Source organism: Pipistrellus kuhlii, unplaced genomic scaffold (assembly GCF_014108245.1).
Source record: "Pipistrellus kuhlii isolate mPipKuh1 unplaced genomic scaffold, mPipKuh1.p scaffold_m20_p_26, whole genome shotgun sequence".
Taxonomy (NCBI): Eukaryota; Metazoa; Chordata; class Mammalia; order Chiroptera; family Vespertilionidae; genus Pipistrellus; species Pipistrellus kuhlii.
The window spans coordinates 363,479-380,282 of record NW_023425525.1 but is presented as its reverse complement, the minus strand read 5'-3'; the positions used below and the strand labels follow the sequence as shown (position 1 = coordinate 380,282).

The 16,804-nt window shown below is 62.4% G+C and overlaps 1 protein-coding gene across 1 annotated transcript in view; it reads right to left on the bottom strand.

Moving 5' to 3' along the window:
* ABCA13 (ATP binding cassette subfamily A member 13) overlaps nt 1-16,804 on the bottom strand; it is a gene marked incomplete at its 5' end in the record, with an annotated part of 89,879 nt that overhangs the window by 26,973 nt on the left and 46,102 nt on the right. Inside the window, 9 exon segments of the mRNA XM_045587161.1 lie at nt 668-890; nt 4,151-4,268; nt 7,271-7,501; nt 7,586-7,743; nt 9,061-9,257; nt 12,535-12,753; nt 14,293-14,473; nt 15,607-15,744; nt 16,570-16,701. Coding sequence (XP_045443117.1) covers nt 668-890; nt 4,151-4,268; nt 7,271-7,501; nt 7,586-7,743; nt 9,061-9,257; nt 12,535-12,753; nt 14,293-14,473; nt 15,607-15,744; nt 16,570-16,701 — 1,597 coding nt within the window.

Sequence of the window (16,804 nt, the reverse complement as noted above, 5' to 3'; positions counted from 1 at the left end):
GGCTCCTGCGGCAGCTCTGAGGGGACCCTGCCCTCTACACGACAGCACTTCCGAGGGCCACGTCCATCCTGACCCCGCGACCTGCTGCCAGAGCGGGGCGGCACACCACCCTGAGGGCCTCCGTGCCCTTGCCTGGTCCTCCCCCTGCCCCTGCTGCAGGTGGGGCTCACAGCAGGAGGGCAGAGGGAGGGAAGCGGGGCTGGGAGGAGAGTAGCCTGCGTGCTCTTCCCACCCCACTCCCCTCCGAGGAGCCTGTGCTGATGAGCAGCTTTGGGGCCTGGGCTCTTTCCCAGGGTCCGCAGCTCAGGGCTGTGACCTGCAGGCCGGCTACAGAGCCGGGCTGGGACCGGGAAGACCTCGGAGGCTCCAGGCCCCAGGGGCGTGTCGCCCAGGCCTCCAGTCCCCCCTTGATGGAGGAAGAGGCCGTGAGACGGACGCCCTCCTGCGCCCCAGCGGGGAGTGCGCGGCGGAAGGAGAGGAGGAGTGTGAGCTCGGTCCAGAGGCCCGGCTCTCCATGCCCGCTCACGGCGTGGGCCGGTGTGGCGGGCCTGCAGGTCAGCCAGCGGCACTCACGGGGGTTGGCGCCTGGGGAGCTGCGGTGCCTGGAGACAGGAACCTGGGGCCAGGCTGCCGCACCACCCTCACACCGAAGGCGCAGGCTTCTCACCTGAAGAAGGAGGTCTCGGCTTTGCCGAAGCGGCCGGGCGTGAGCTGGAGGGCAGGGTAGTCGGTGGCCAGAGGCCTCACCAGGAACAGGCTCATGGCCAAGGCCACGAAGAGGACGGGCAGCAGCAGGTCACAGAGCGCGCCCCGCCAGGCCCGGCGCGTGCGGCACAGCCTCTGGGTCAGCAGGGCGGCCACCTGCGTGAGGGCGCTGGCAGGGGCGCCGTCTGCGGGACAAGAGCACGGGCCCAAGTCACCTATGGCCCCACAGCCCGGCTCTGTGGCCCCTCACGTGGGCCCGGCTCTGTGACCCCTCACCTGGGCCCGGCTCTGTGGCCCCTCCCCTGGGCCCAGCTCTGTGGCCCCTCCCCACAGCCCGGCTCTGTGGCCCCTCCCCTGGGCCCGGCTCTGTGGCCCCTCCCCTGGGCCCGGCTCTGTGGCCCCTCACCTGAGCCCGGCTCTGTGACCCCTCACCAGTGCCCTGGCTGTGACCCCTCACCAGTGCCCTGGCTGTGACCCCTCACCAGTGCCCTGGCTGTGACCCCTCACCAGTGCCCTGGCTGTGGCCCCTCACCTGGACCCAGCTCTGTGGCCCCTCACCTGGGCCCGGCTCTGTGGCCCCTCCCCTGGGCCCGGCTCTGTGACCTCTCACCTGAGCCCGGCTCTGTGACCCCTCACCAGTGCCCTGGCTGTAACCCCTCACCAGTGCCCTGGCTGTGACTCCTCACCAGTGCCCTGGCTGTGACCCCTCACCAGTGCCCTGGCTGTGACCCCTCACCAGTGCCCTGGCTGTGACCCCTCACCAGTGCCCTGGCTGTGACTCCTCACCTGGGGCGCAGACTCTGGCCTCCCGTCCACTGTAAACCCAGGCAGCTCTGAACAGAGACGACCCCTCCCTGAGTGAGCGCTCTGGAATGCCCACACGACAGGTCACCTCAGACATCAATGACCACGGCCCACTGCCCCCCCTCAGAGGGCGCAGCGGGGAAGGGCTCCAGACACACGGCGTGAGAGTTCTTGTCAGAAAGGAGAGGAGACAGACCACCTGCGTGGGGCTTCCGCTCAGAAACGTGCCTGGTGGTGGAGGGCAGGGGCGGAGGCAGAGGGAGGCCAGGTGCCCACGGCCTGGCCCAGAGACCCACGTGCTGGGTGACTTCTGGGAAATGGCCCGCCCTCTCGGCATGTCCTTCCTCAGCTGCGAAGACTGGGGACGAGGACTGTCACTCACTGAACTCCAGAACAGAGATGGCCTCGGCCTTGGTCACAGACGTGCTCACCACACTGGCTCAGTACGTCAGGGGAAAAGGCTCGCTAACATTAAGAAAAACGAATTTCCCCTCCCCCACCATGCTAATTGGAAAGTAAATGGGGGAAAGTAAAAGGCCAAGATAGTCCATGGCCATGAATCAACCACCAATCAAATATTCGTGGCTAACTCATAACAGCATCCACATGAATAATGTGACAGACAGAACTGAAATGCTGAACCCAATGCTGGGAGTGGTCGTCTGACCTACGAGGACAATTACGCCCGAGGACTCGGTCACAGCCGTGACTGCATCCACATGGGCCCTGACCGTCCGTCGCTCAGGGGAACAAACAAAGAATTTCAGGGAGGAGGGGCGTTGGTGGCTTCAATGTTCAAACATTAATGCCGAAAGCACGCACGGACATGCTGCTTACAGACACCCCACAAAGGGCCACACCTGACTACATAAGGTAGAGCAGTGGTTAGTGTCGGCTCACCAATGTGGTAGAGACCACGGGTGGCCACCCTGACGGGGGAGCGTGGGAGACCGGGCGGCTCCCGGGGCTGCGGGAGACCAGCTGGGTCCAATGGAATTCGTCAAGAATATCAAACAAGGGCTGTGGCATCTCACAGGAAGCAGTAGCGAGGAGCTGGAAAAGGCTTCCCTGTCTGCCTCGGGGTGGACTGAACCGGTGAGCACCAGCGCAGTGAGCTGAGCCCGCCCTCAGGAGGCCCGGCTCGCCGACGGGGCATGCCCGCGGCGGGCCATGAATGAACAATGCGCGTTCGGAGGAGGAACATCTAACTGTAAAGCGGTGGTAAGGGAAACACGGCCCAGAAATGAGAGGGTGGAAACGTGAACTGTGTGCGTAGCAAAGTGTCAAATGAACCACGTGTGTGAAGAGCAGTGCAGGACAGACGTCGCTCACAGAAGACACATGTGGATGCATGCACCCCCACGAAATATGCCGCCTCTCACGAAACAGCTTCTCCCCCTGGGCTCTGTGACTGCGTGATGGCTAGTGTTCAGAAGTTAAAGCAGCTCATGCGTCTCCAACCGACTTACAACGTTTATATTTTTATGTGATAAGAACGTGGCTGCTTTAAACTTTTTCTTCAAAACATTCTGGGTTTCCACAATGAGTATATGGGCATCAGTAATCAGTCAGCGCTGTGTACTTATTCCAAAAACGAAGCCGGTTTCATGAAACAGAAACTTAATCATTCTGTGTTCAGTGAGTTGCAGAGTTATAGAGCTGAAATGAACCTTAAAATGGGTGTAATTAAATGTCTCGTTTATAAATGCGCCCAGTTCGGGAGGGGCGGAGAACGGGGTCCGTGTGGGAACAAAGCCGGTGCTCGCTGACCGTGAGCACTGGCAGGCCCAGATCACATCCTCTCTGACAACAGGTTCGGGCTCTCGGTCCTGGAAGGGAGTCGGACCAGGACAACGTGTCAGCAGAACAGACGTGGCCGGCGGGAGGCGCTGGGAGAGGTGAGCAGGGCAGGGCTGCCCAGACGTTCCCAGGCGCCTGTGCTCAGGAAGGAGGGAGTGGGGGAGGGGAGGAGGCTCGGTTGGAGGACCACATGCCTGTGGCCCTAACCCAGGGCCAGAGCTGCCTGCCACCACCTGGCATGCTCTAGCAGCTCTGGTCTGCGCTGCACCAGGGCTCACGCCTCCACTCCCCGACCCCCCACAGCCCTAATAGGAGCTGCTGCTTCCGACCTGCCCAGCATTTGTCCGCCCACGTCCATGCCGATCCATTTCATCTGCGCAGACTGCTTTCTGCAAAGCGCCGCCGCCAGCTCTGCTGGCTTTCGCCAGTGTGGGAACAGACCCTCCCTGGGGCTGTGGGGAGCCAGGGGGCCCATTTCTGGGCATTTATCCGAGAGAGTCTGCCTCAGGGTCTCACAGAGATGCCTGCACACACATTCCCTGCAGCTGGGCTGTGGGAACATCCGTGTGTCCACCGAGGGCGATGGACAGAGTGTGGTCTACTGGTTCCATGGCCAGTGCACAGGCCTTGTGACGGCGTGGGCGGCCACAGGCACTGTGTAAGCCAGACCCAGAGACCAGTGCTGCCTGAGGCCCAAGCAGAGACACCTGAACTTCCCAACTCGCAGCCCGGAGAGGGGAAACCCTGAGCTTCCTGCTCGAACCTCTCCTTCCCTGCCTCAGTCTCTCTCTGTGGGGGACGAGGCCCTGCCCTCCGGAAGGCCCCAGCACCCTGTACTCACAGTGGTAGCTGGGCGTGGGCCCCGGAGGCCTCGGGCGCTGCACCTCCAGCCCTGTCCCTGGGGCCGCATCCAACTGCTCGCTGGGATCGCTGGGATCGTGCAGAAGCGTCAGAAACACCTTTTGAGAATGAAGAGAGCCTCACATGGCGTGTGCTCCTTCCACACACACCGCTTCCTTCTGCCTTAATTCCCACCTGGTCCTACGGAGACATCCACCAGCTTCTGGACTCACGTCTTCATGTCTCTCACTGGGCGACCCAAGGCCACTGAGCTCTGGGCAGGCTGAGAGGCAGCCCACAGGCCGCTAGCAGCTGAAGACGCCTGACCGTGACCCTCACACTCCGGCAGACTGGTCAGACCAGCAGACGCAGGAGACAAAGCCAGGCCACAGAACCGCGCCCCATGCCCCAGTCCCGGCCCGCGGTGCCTGCCTGCAGCACGGAGGCCCAAAGCCGCACGGGCATGGGCCCTGCCGCCTCAGCTTCTGTGTGGACCTCCCCGAGGCGGTCCCTGTAAGGGAAAGGCCTGAGGTCCCTGCTTTGTGCTGGGAGCGCAAGTCCCACCTCCATCAGCAAGAAGGTGCGGACAGGGGGACAGAGGGGCGTGAACCCAACAGGCAAGGCCTGCCCCGGAGTTCTCTGTTCTTACTGACTGTTCGCAGAGCGTAAACCACCATGCCAGGCCCTGGGGCCCCTGGGTCTGATCTTTGTCACTCAGACCCAAGCTCCAGCCCTGCGTGCTGGGGCGTCGGAGCTCACGCTCCCCCTCTGGCGCCCAGCTCCTTCCTGACACAGGGGCCCGCGGAGCAGAGCGGGTGGGCGAGCAGGCGGCCCACCTCACCGCGGCCAGCCTGTGGCCCTACACCTGGGAATCACACGGTCACGGGAAGCTGTGCTGTGGGGCGGGGCGCATGGGCAATGTCTGGACCTTCCGCCCACGATCGCTGTGAACCCAGAACTGCTCCGAAAATGGTAAACTAACAAGCCCACCGCTGGAACTGGACTGTTTGCACTGTGTCAGCAGACCGCGTGGCTTCAGGGCCCTGTGCGAGCGCCACCCTGTGCCACGGAGCCCTGGCACCCAGCCAGCCACACCCGGCAGACACAGTGTCCGCTCTGTAATGACACTGGTGACAGCAGTGTCAGAGTCACACGTGACCTGGCTGGCTGGGGTCTCCTTGGGGGCCATGTTTACGAGGCACGCCCTGCGGTTCAGCCACAGTCGGTGTGACTGGCAGGCCCCTCCCCCAGCGGCCTGGGCAGAACTGCAATTAGCGGCCGGCAGGCCGTGCGGTCGATAGCAGGCAGAGATGGGAACGTCAATACTTGCCGAGTGTGAAGGAGGGATTGGCTGGCGGCTGTTTTATAGACTGCACACACAAAGGAGAGCACTCTGAGTGCTTAATCTTCTCCCATTTAAGATATCTTTCCCAAACGGGCCCAGCGTACATCATGCTGTATCTGGTTAAGTGCAGTTTTGGATCCTCTGCTTATGGCCGTCCCTCACACAGACTCTTTCTTAGCGTCCGTGTGAGGGAGAGGAAGGGGAGGCACAATCTGATCAATGGTGCTCATTAGCGCCTCTGAGGGCCAAGCACGCGCCAGCCAGTGTAGCAGGTGGAATGCAGCCAGAGGGGGGAAGCAGAGCCTCTCGGGGAGCCAGGCGGCTGTGCTGGGCTTGTGGCCCGGCTTCCCGGTGCCGAGGGGCAGGGCAGGAGCGGGCCTGGGGAGGTGTGCGGAGGAGCTGCCGGAACTGCGCTGTGGACGGCGGAGCACGGCGCCCCCCACTGTGTGTGACCCCAACCCGAGCATTCGTCAGGACTGGGGGCGTGGGCCTTGCCATGTGCAACTTCATAAATGACCAAGCATTTTACCAACAGCAGCAAAGAGGAAGGAGATGGAGGCGTTTCCGAAAGGAGCACAAAGTATAAATGAAAATATTTTGGGGCCCAGCCGGTGTGGGTACGATTTTCCATCAGGGCACGGCCCAGTGGTAGGCTCCATCCTCAGCGGGGCACAGAGGCAGCTGATCAATGGATCACTCTCATCACTGATGTTTCTATTTCCCTCTCCCTCTCCCTTCCTCTCTGAAATCAATAAAAATGCTTAAACATTTTTTTAATATTTTGGAGAACAAAAGTGAGTAGTAAGCAGAAACACAGCAGCAAGAGGCTTTTCAGAAGCTTGGCTGAGACGAAACACCTCCCACACTGAAGCGCCTGCCCAGGCTCTGACACAGAACGCCCGGCCGCAGACGCCCAGGCCCTGCCCGGAGGACGGCAGGCAGGGTGACGCTGAGCAGCCCGCACTGTGCCTCCCTGAGCAGCCTGTGCTCGGTGCTGCCGCTTTGTTAATGTGCGAACACTGCGTGGGGGTCAGGGCTCTGGCACCCTCAGAGCTGCGGGACTTTAATGCTCGTGGTTCCGGAAGCTCCCGACGCTGCTTAGAGTGCAAGAGCCGCCGCCACCCGCCCACGGTCTGCGCTGTTCCCGGGCAAGGCGGGACCGCGGGCAAGCCTCCCGCTTCTGCTCCAATCTCAGCTCCGACTGCTGCTTTAAACACTGAGGGCCTCTGTAGCTTCTAGCAATGGAAAGCCTCAACTTTCCATTTCCACAGAGTCAGCCTCAGCCCCACACCAGCTGCCTGGGGGGCGGGGGGCGCGGGGGGAGGGAGGACCCCCACCAGCTGTGTGACCACATGTGCGCTGACCTCAGACCCGCACAGAGGCCGGTGGAGCTGGGGGCCGCGGGCCGGCGGGGTCAGCAGTGTGCAGCTGCTGGCCTCGGTTTCTGCTCAGTGTCTCTGCCCAGCAAGGGCCTAGGGCGCCCAGGGCTCCTGAGCAAAGCAAGGTCCGCAGTGAACGGGAGGGCGCCTCCCTGAGGAAAGCCCAGCAGCCGGGCGGCCCTGACAGCATGGACATTGCTGGCTCTGGATCAGACGCCTGCTCTCAGATGCAAGAGTGCTCGCGTCCCTTAGAGGGCAGAAGCCGCCTGCCGGGCGGGTGTGTGGAGCTCCGAGCTGGCACGTCGGAAGCGGGAATAAACACAAACACAGAAGTCCGGCCCTCCCCTCAGCGGCCCGCCTGGTCGCTGACAGGACAGGGACAAACGTGGAGCCGTACCTCCTCCAGGGTGGCGTCTGCGAGCCCGCAGCCCGCCAGACGCAGGCGGCGCCGGTCCTGCTCCAGCGCCCGGAAGAGCCCCCGGAAGGCAGCTCGGTCGGCGTCCTCGGGGAGGGCGTAGGTCAGCGTGTGCCCGCTGCGGGCCCTGAGGAACGCTCCTGGGACGTGGGTCTGTATCAGGGCCGTGGTGGGAGCCGCGTCCGGCGGGCCGTCCCGCTCCGGAGGGGAGGGCTGCCAACAAAGCCGGAGCAGCGGATGAGTGCCCGAGTCCCCAGCGCACCCGCTGGTCAGCGTCCGGCCCGGGCAGCCCGTCACCTGCTGGGTGAGTGTCAGGCGGAGGCCCCGGCCGTAGGCCTCGGTCAGGCCCAGGGGGGCGCCGCAGCAGCGCAGCCGGCCCCCCTGCAGCACGGCCACGCGGTCGCTCAGCGCCTCCGCCTCGTCCAGGTGGTGGGTGGTGAGGATGATTGTCCGACCTGCGCCCAGGAAAGGCAGCATCAGAGCCGGCCTGGCACAGGCAGTGGGAGCGGGCAGTGCCAGGATGCCCACGCGTTTAACCAGAGAGAAGCAGCCTGGAGAAGGGACCGCGCGGCCCTGACCCTCTCCTCTGCAGGCCTCAGGGTGGTGACCAGCTCCTAAGGTCCCCTCAGACCACAGGCGCTCAGACGGGCCCCGCGGGAGAAACCCTGGCACAGGGCCTGTGTCCCTCCCGGCTCTCAGCCTGGCACTCTGCTGCGAGCAGAGGAGATGTTTTGTAAAAAGGAGAGAGCCAGGCGTCCCTGTCTCCTGGCGCATCCTCAGGCCACAGCCTGGCGGACTGGAAGGCTCCTCCGGAGCGCTGCTGTGTGAGAATGGACGGTGCCGTGTGGAGGCAGGAGCGTGGCCTGTAGACCTGGGGCCACACCTGTGAGAGGAAGCCCGGAGCGGCGGACGGTGCTCTGGGAGGCAGGCGGGCAGCTGGTGAGCACCGGAGAGGAGGCCAGGGAGCACCAACCCTGCAGAAGGGCCCATTGCCAACTGCCAACCGCCCTCTGCATGTCCCTGTGCTGGCCTCAGGCAGGGGGGACTCTGGTGGTGCCTGCTCTGGCATCGGGCAGGGGGACTCTGGGCAGGGTGGACCCTGGGCGGGAGGATTCTGGGCAGGATGGACTCGGGGCAGGGTGGACACTGGGCGGGAGGATTCTGGGCAGGATGGACTCGGGGCAGGGTGGACTCTGTGCAGGGTGGACGCTAGGCAGGGTGGACACTGGGCAGGGTGGACGCTGGGCAGGGTGGACTGTGGGCAGGGTGGACACTGGGCAGGGTGGACGCTGGGCAGGGTGGACGCTGGGCAGGGTGGACTGTGGGCAGGGTGGACTCGGGGCAGAGGGCCCTCTGGGCAGGGTGGACGCTGGGCAGGCTGGACTTGGGGCAGGGCGGACTTGGGGCAGGGTGGACTTGGGGCAGGGCGGACTTGGGGCAGGGTGGACTTGGGGCAGGGTGGACGCTGGGCAGGGTGGACGCTGGGCAGGGTGGACTGTGGGCAGAGTGGACGCTGGGCAGGGTGGACTGTGGGCAGGGTGGACTGTGGGCAGGGTGGACGCTGGGCAGGGTGGACGCTGGGCAGGGTGGACTCTGGGCAGGGTGGACTGTGGGCAGGGTGGACGCTGGGCAGGGTGGACGCTGGGCAGGGTGGACTGTGGGCAGGGTGGACGCTGGGCAGGGTGGACACTGGGCAGGGTGGACTCTGGCGGTGCTGCCTCGCGGTGCAGGGCCCGGGCCCAGGGAGAGCAGGGCAGGGGTGCGGAGCCCACCTTCTCGGTACCGGAGCAGGATGTCCCAGATGCTGCGCCGGGAGCAGGGGTCCACCCCGCTGGTGGGCTCGTCCAGCACCACGGTCCGCGGGGAGCCCAGGAAGGCAGCGCCGATGGACAGCCTCCTCCGCAGGCCTCCGGACAGGGCGCGGGCCTGCTGGTGCTGGTGCGGCATCAGCCCCACGTCCCGGAGGGCCCTGGCGTGAGGACGGCCGCCTCAGGAGCCGCCACGGCCCGGCCAGGGAGCCCTGCGCAGGCTGAGGGCGAGGACTGACCACCCGCACCCCACCAGGAGCTCGGCAAGGTGACCCCACACAGGTGACCTCACACAGGGTGACCCCACACAGGTGACCCCACACAGGGTGATCCCCACAGGGTGATCCCCACAGGGTGACCCACACAGGGTGACCCCACACAGGTGACCCCACACAGGGTGATCCCCACAGGGTGACCCACACAGGGTGACCCCACACAGGGTGACCCACACAGAGTGATCCCCACAGGGTGACCCACACAGGGTGACCCCACACAGGGTGACCCACACAGAGTGATCCACACAGGGTGATCCCCACAGGGTGACCCCACACAGGGTGACCCCACACAGGTGACCCCACACAGGGTGACCCCCACACAGGTGACCTCACACAGGGTGACCCACACAGGGTGACCCCACACAGGTGACCCACACAGGCTGACCCACACAGGGTGACCCACACAGGGTGACCCCACACAGGTGACCTCACACAGGTGACCTCACACAGGTGACCCCACACAGGTGACCTCACACAGGGTGACCCACACAGAGTGATCCACGCAGGTGACCCCACACAGGTGACCTCACACAGGTGACCCACACAGGGTGACCCACACAGGGTGACCTCACACAGGTGACCCACACAGGGTGACCCACACAGGGTGACCCCACACAGGTGACCTTACACAGGTGACCCACACAGGCTGACCCACACAGGGTGACCCCACACAGGTGACCTCACACAGGGTGACCCCACACAGGGTGACCTACACAGGCTGACCCCACACAGGGTGACCCACACAGAGTGATCCACACAGGTGACCCCACACAGGTGACCTCACACAGGGTGACCCACACAGGTGACCCCACACAGGTGACCTCACACAGGGTGACCCACACAGGGTGACCCACACAGGGTGACCCACACAGGGTGACCTCACACAGGTGACCTCAAACAGGTGACCTCACACAGGGTGACCCCACACAGGTGACCCCACACAGGTGACCTCACACAGGGTGACCCACACAGGCTGACCCCACACAGGGTGATCCCCACACAGGTGACCTCACACAGGGTGACCCACACAGGGTGACCCACACAGGGTGACCCCACACAGGTGACCTCACACAGGTGACCCCACACAGGGTGACCCACACAGGCTGACCCCACACAGGGTGACACCCACACAGGTGACCTCACACAGGGTGACCCACACAGGGTGACCCACACAGGGTGACCCCACACAGGTGACCTCACACAGGTGACCTCACACAGGGAGACCCACACAGGGTGACCCCCACAGGGTGACCCACACAGGGTGACCCCCATAGGGTGACCCCACACAGGTGACCTCACACAGGTGACCTCACACAGGGTGACCCACACAGGGTGACCCACACAGGGTGACCCCACACAGGGTGACCCACACAGGTGACCTCACACAGGTGACCCCACACAGGGTGACCCACACAGGCTGACCCCACACAGGGTGATCCCCACACAGGTGACCTCACACAGGGTGACCCACACAGGGTGACCCACACAGGGTGACCCCACACAGGTGACCTCACACAGGTGACCCCACACAGGGTGACCCACACAGGCTGACCCCACACAGGGTGACACCCACACAGGTGACCTCACACAGGGTGACCCACACAGGGTGACCCACACAGGGTGACCCCACACAGGTGACCTCACACAGGGTGACCCCACACAGGTGACCCCACACAGGTGACCTCACACAGGTGACCCCACACAGGGTGACCCACACAGGCTGACCCCACACAGGGTGACCCCCACACAGGTGACCTCACACAGGGTGACCCACACAGGCTGACCCCACACAGGGTGATCCCCACACAGGTGACCCCACACAGGGTGACCCACACAGGGTGACCCCACACAGGGTGACCCACACAGGGTGACCCCACACAGGGTGACCTCACACAGAGTGATCCACACAGGGTGACCTCACACAGGTGACCCCACACAGGGTGACCCACACAGGTGACCCCACACAGCAGCGAGTGAAGCTACAAGGTCCCCTTGATCACTTAACCAGAGGCCCCGCAGCTGAAAAAAGAGAATTAGTCACAGGAAGTCAGAGGTGCTCTGTAGCAAACCTCCATTTCTGCCCCTTCCCCTCACCCAGCCTCAGGCTCACAGCCTGGCCCCCAGGCAGAGGCTCCTGTGCCTCCCAACACCCCTTCTCCCCGCTCACTGCCGCGCAGTCACTCAGCCCCCCACACCGTTCCCCGCTCCAGCCTCTCCTGTGGGGTTCAGGACACACGTCCGGCCATGTCCGGCCGCCTCACCGTCCCCCTGCCACACGGGGCTCCACGTCGCCCTCCTCTGCCTCCCCCTGTCCTGGCGATGCCTCCTTTCCCTCTGTCCCATCGCTCTCTGTCCTGTTTCTCTGCTCCTTTGCAGCAAAACCCCTTCCTCCACTCCGTTACTGACCCTGTGACCTTCCTCCACCCGCCACGGCGGTCACCGATGGCCCGGCACTCTCCGTCCAGAGTCATTCCACGTCTTCACTGAATGGGCCTCAGCTCCATGCACCTGCCCTCCTTCTCAATGGGTGTGTCTCCTCCTCCCCGCTGGTGTCCACTCACCTCTCCCGCCTCTCCAAGCGGAGGGACAGGGCCCGGTCCTTACCTCCCGCTGTCCACTGCGCACACACGCCCGACACCCACCCCATCCAACAAGCAGCCTCTGCGGGGCCCAGCGCGTCCACAGCTCCAGGCGCTGAGTTCGCTGCCAACAACATCCCTGACCCAGGCCTGGCCGAGGTCCCCAACTTCTCTCCTCTCCTCCAGGGAGCCTGGCTCTAGGCTCCGCTCTCCGCTCTGCCCACAGGGTGATGTCCTGACCTCAGGGACCCTGCGCTGCCAGGGTCACCGTGCTGACGAAGCTCCAGCTCCTGTCCTCACCCTGGGGCCCTGGTCCTGCCTCTCATCTCCAGGCCCTGCCTGCACCCAGGTCCGCGTCCCCAACTCACACTGACAGCCCGCCCTCGGCGCCTGTGTCCTCCGTCCCCCTCGAGGGCCAGTCAAGTGACGTCCTCACGAGATGCCCCACTGGGCCCAGCGCTGGCGGCCGTGCCAACACCAGGTCGGAGCTGCTGGCTCTTCTCCTCTCGTGATGAAGGCACTGATGTGTCTGAAGCGTCACTGACCCACAGAGGTTCCCCCCCCCCCCCACGGGCCCCACTCACTGGTCCACCTGCTGCCGCCGCTCCGCCCGGCTCCACTGCGGCGACCTGATGGCTGCGAAGAGCAGCAGGTGCTCCCGGGCGGTGAGCCGGTCCCACAGGGCGTCGCGCTGAGGACACACCCCCAGCTCCTTCCTGACCGCGGCCAAGTCCGTGTGCACGTTCCTGCCGTCGACGAGGACGGTCCCAGAGGTGGGCGCCTGCAGCCCTGTCACCAGCGACCTGCAGACAAGACATGCCCGCAGGTTGGTCCCGGCCACGGGTGCGGGTGGGTCTGTGAGCACAGGGGGCCGGGGGCAGCGGCACAGGGGGTCCTGGGGGAGGGGCATGGGACCAGGGGGCAGGGCGGGGGCACTCCAAAGCCCTCGTGACCAGCTGTTCGCTGGCTCTTTCAGACTTCCGGGGAGAACCATTGGGTGGGTGTTCCCATTGCTGCGTGCCTCGGAGGTTTTGCTTTAAACAGTGACAATCAGCCGAAACCGGTTTGGCTCAGTGGGTGGAGCGTTGGCCTGCAGACTGAAGGGTCCTGGGTTTGATTCCAGTCAAGGGCATGTAGCTTGGTTGCGGACACATCCCCAGGAGGGGGTGTGCAAGAGGCAGCTAATCGATATCTCTCTCTCATCAATGTTTCTAACTCTCCATCCCTCTCTCTTCCTCTCTGAGAAAAATCAATGAAATATATTTTTAAAACAAACAAACAGTGACGATCAGTCTGCTAAGGGCGGGCCCTGGAGCCTGTCCTCTGAGAGCTGCTGGGAGGGACACCCAGAGGCCGGGCTCCAGCCGGGCCCACGGAGAGAGGAAACCCATGTTTCCCTTCTAGCATGCTCCCCTGAGGTTTCTGAAGCCTCGTGTGCATTCCTTGCCCGTCAGCTGCATCAGGAGCACCGTGAGCAGCTGAAGGGCAGAGACAGGCTGCCCCCAGGCCGTCCGCCATCACCAGAGGCTCAGCCTACAGGGCCTCCGTCCCACAAGCCGCTCAGCTGTTTTGTGGCTCGAACATCTGAGCTTCTTATTTCTCTGGGACAAATGCATAGCCTTTGGATTCTAAACTAAACATCTAATCTAAAAAAAACAAAAAAGCCAACCACACAAAACCAGGACATGAAAAACTATTCAGGTGTTCAGAGAACTACAAACTGGCTCCGAATGTCCCCTTCCCACAGAAAAGCAAACACAATTAACTGAGGAGAACAATGAAAAGGGCCCTAGAACTTTCCAAGATCCAAGTAAAAGCAGGTGAGTTCATTGTAGGGAAAACAGGAAGAATTAAAGATTTTAGAACCCTTTAGCCTCTCCTAGTGCCTGCCCCAGGCCTCAGGGCGGCTGGGGACTGGGGAGGCACAGCAGCTAGGCAGAGGGCAGGGGCAGGGGCAGGGGCAGGGGCAGAGACAGAGGGCGGGGGCAGAGGGCAGAGGGCAGGGGCAGAGGCAGAGAGCAGAGGACAGAGGACAGGGGGCAGAGAGCAGAGGGCAGGGGCAGAGGCAGAGGGCAGGGGGCAGGGGGCAAAGGCAGAGGGCAGGGGGCAGAGGGCAGAGGGCAGAGGGCAGGGGCAGAGGAGAGGGGGCAGAGGCAGAAGGCAGGGGGCAGAGGGCAGGGGGCAAAGAGCAGAGGGCAGAGGGCAGGGGCAGGGGGCAGAGGCAGAAGGCAATGGGCAGAGGGCAGTGCTTCCTCCGTGAGAAAGGAACCGAGCCTCGCTGCTGGGTGGACTGGCATTCAGGAGGGGGAGCCCCAAGTTTTGCGAGGTGGAAGCGGACGCACATGATGGTGGTCTTCCCGGCGCCGTTGGCCCCCAGCAGGGCGGTGATCTGGCCTCTGTGGAAGGTGAGGGTCAGGTCCCGCACAGCCGCCCGGTGGGGCTGGTACTCCTTGGTCACGGACACCAGGGTGACACCAGGGGGGCCTCCTTCCCGCTCCCCGTTCCCACGCTGAGGCAATGACCCTGTGGAGATGCAAGCACACCGAGAGGATGGCACCCCATAGTGCAGTGGCCCAGCGGTGGCCTCAGGCATGGATTCTGGTACCAAAACATGTGGAACATGCAGAAGTCTTCCTTCCCCAAAATCGAGAGGCAAGCTACATAATGGCAAAAATTAAGCAAAACTTCTGATTACAAAGGTTTGTACCCTCATGGTATCCATTCTGTAATGAAACAAAAATAAACACACATGTCCAAAACCCGTGGCTCAGTGGATAGAGAGCCAGCTAAGGAATGAATGGTCCCGGGTTCAACTGCAGTCAAAGGCATGTACCTTGGTTGTGGGCACATCCCCAGTGAGGGGGAGTGGTACAGGAGGCAACTGATCGTTGTTTCTCTCTCATTGATGTTTCTAGCTCTCTATCCCTCTCCCTTTCTCTCTGTAAAAAAAAAATCAATAATTTTAATCCCCTTTAATTTTAAAAAATTAAAAATAAACCCACATGTACATACATGCATACACACACACTAATACAAGCATGCACGCTCATGTGTATGCACACAGACACACATGTGTATGTGCATATGCAAAGGACAACAGCAAGCAGATTACACACCAAAACGTCCTCAAGCCGAAACCGGTTTGGCTCAGTGGATAGAGCGTCGGCCTGCGGACTAAAAGGTCCCAGGTTTGATTCCAGTCAAAGGCATGTATTTTGGTTGCGGGCACATCCCCAATAGGGGGTGTGCAAGAGGCAGCTGATCAATGATTCTCTCTCGTCGATATTTCTAAGTCTCTATCCCTCTCTCTTCCTCTCTGTAAAAAATCAATAAAATATATATTTTTAAAAAAAGTCCTCAAGCATTACTCTGGGGAGGAGGGAGAGGGCCAGGTCTGAGAAGCTCTGTTTCCATGGGTAACCAGGGAAGCCATTGCTTTACAGACAGGCTGGGAGTGAACCGTCTGAGAGCTGTGCACTCGGACCCCTGCCGTCCTCCGACGGGCCAGGGAGGCAGAACTTGGGGCGGGGAGCACCCTCCTGCTGTCCTTGGCAGCTCCCGGGGGCAGGAACGGGACTGGCCTCCAGGGAGCCCAGGGGAGGATGAGGGGAGCCCGGGAACCCTATGCCTGCTTGTCGCACATGCTCCGTACAGACCTGTGTGCCCGGCGTCCTCACGGAGGGAGAGCGGCCCGGAGCCGCGGGCGCACGGCCTCCGGGTGGCCAGGCCTCGCGCGCCCCTCCAGTAGGAGGCCGTGAAGGGGAAGTACCACGGCTTCCGAAAGCCCACGGCGCCTGAAACGAGCCACCGTCAGACATGCAGCTGTAACGGGATGTCCTACCTCGTGAACACAAAGCACTAGTCCCTGCCGACACGTTCCACACGCGCCGTGGACTAGTCATCGGGCCTGACTTCCTCCCCCGCACAGGCCACGCCTGGGCCTCCGTCCCTGCCCCTGCGGCCTCCGGAGCAGGGGCAACGCAGGTGGGAAGAGGGCAGCTGGGAGAGCCTTCGGAGCCAGGAGAGAGACATCAGAAATAAGTTGGATATTAATGGTGACTTGCTAATTAGACCATCCCCGCTCTAACCGATGTGGACTTTAAGATACCCCTCACTGGTCTATTAATGTAAACGAATGGGAGCGCCAAATGGCTCCAAAACGTGAAACATGCCAAAGTCTTCCTTCACCAAAGAAATTCTGGCTCCGAAACATGAGGAAGCTTTTACACTTTTATTTTCTAGGTCTCTTTGTCTTCCAAATATGGAATGAGACTTCCGGACCTTTTGTAAGCTTTTTTAAAAAATGAAAGAAGTTCTGTGAGCTGGGATGGGGGGGAGAGGGGGGGCAGTGTGCCTAGTAACTAACTACCTTGCAGGGAGCTTATGGCCTTGAGCACAGCACAACTCAGATATAACCAGAAGGTGCCTGGTGTGGGAGGAACCAGACCCTTCCCTTAGCAGAGATTCGAGCAAGCTTGTTCACAGAAGCCAAATAGCAGTCAGCTAACAGAACAAGGAGCCGTCTGCTTCAGTGGGAAACTTTAGACAGCAGCTTCTACAACACAGAGGCTCCTGGAACAAGACGGCCCGCGCTTCATTACAAAGGGTAGGAGTCTTACCAGGAACCAAGTTGCTCAGGTACCAGCCACATAGAAAGTAAAGGCCCGAGTCGACCAGAATCATCACGCAGACCCAGCCGAGCGCCAGGCCTGCCTGCTCCGAAGGCTGGTACAGGTTGCCCCACTGGACCCCTGAGGGAAGGAGGGAGGGAGGGCAGAGTCAACCCGGGGAGACCGGGTGCTAGTCCTGGAGGCTCTGGCACAGCTGGCAGCAGCTGAAGCCGAAGGAGGCGCT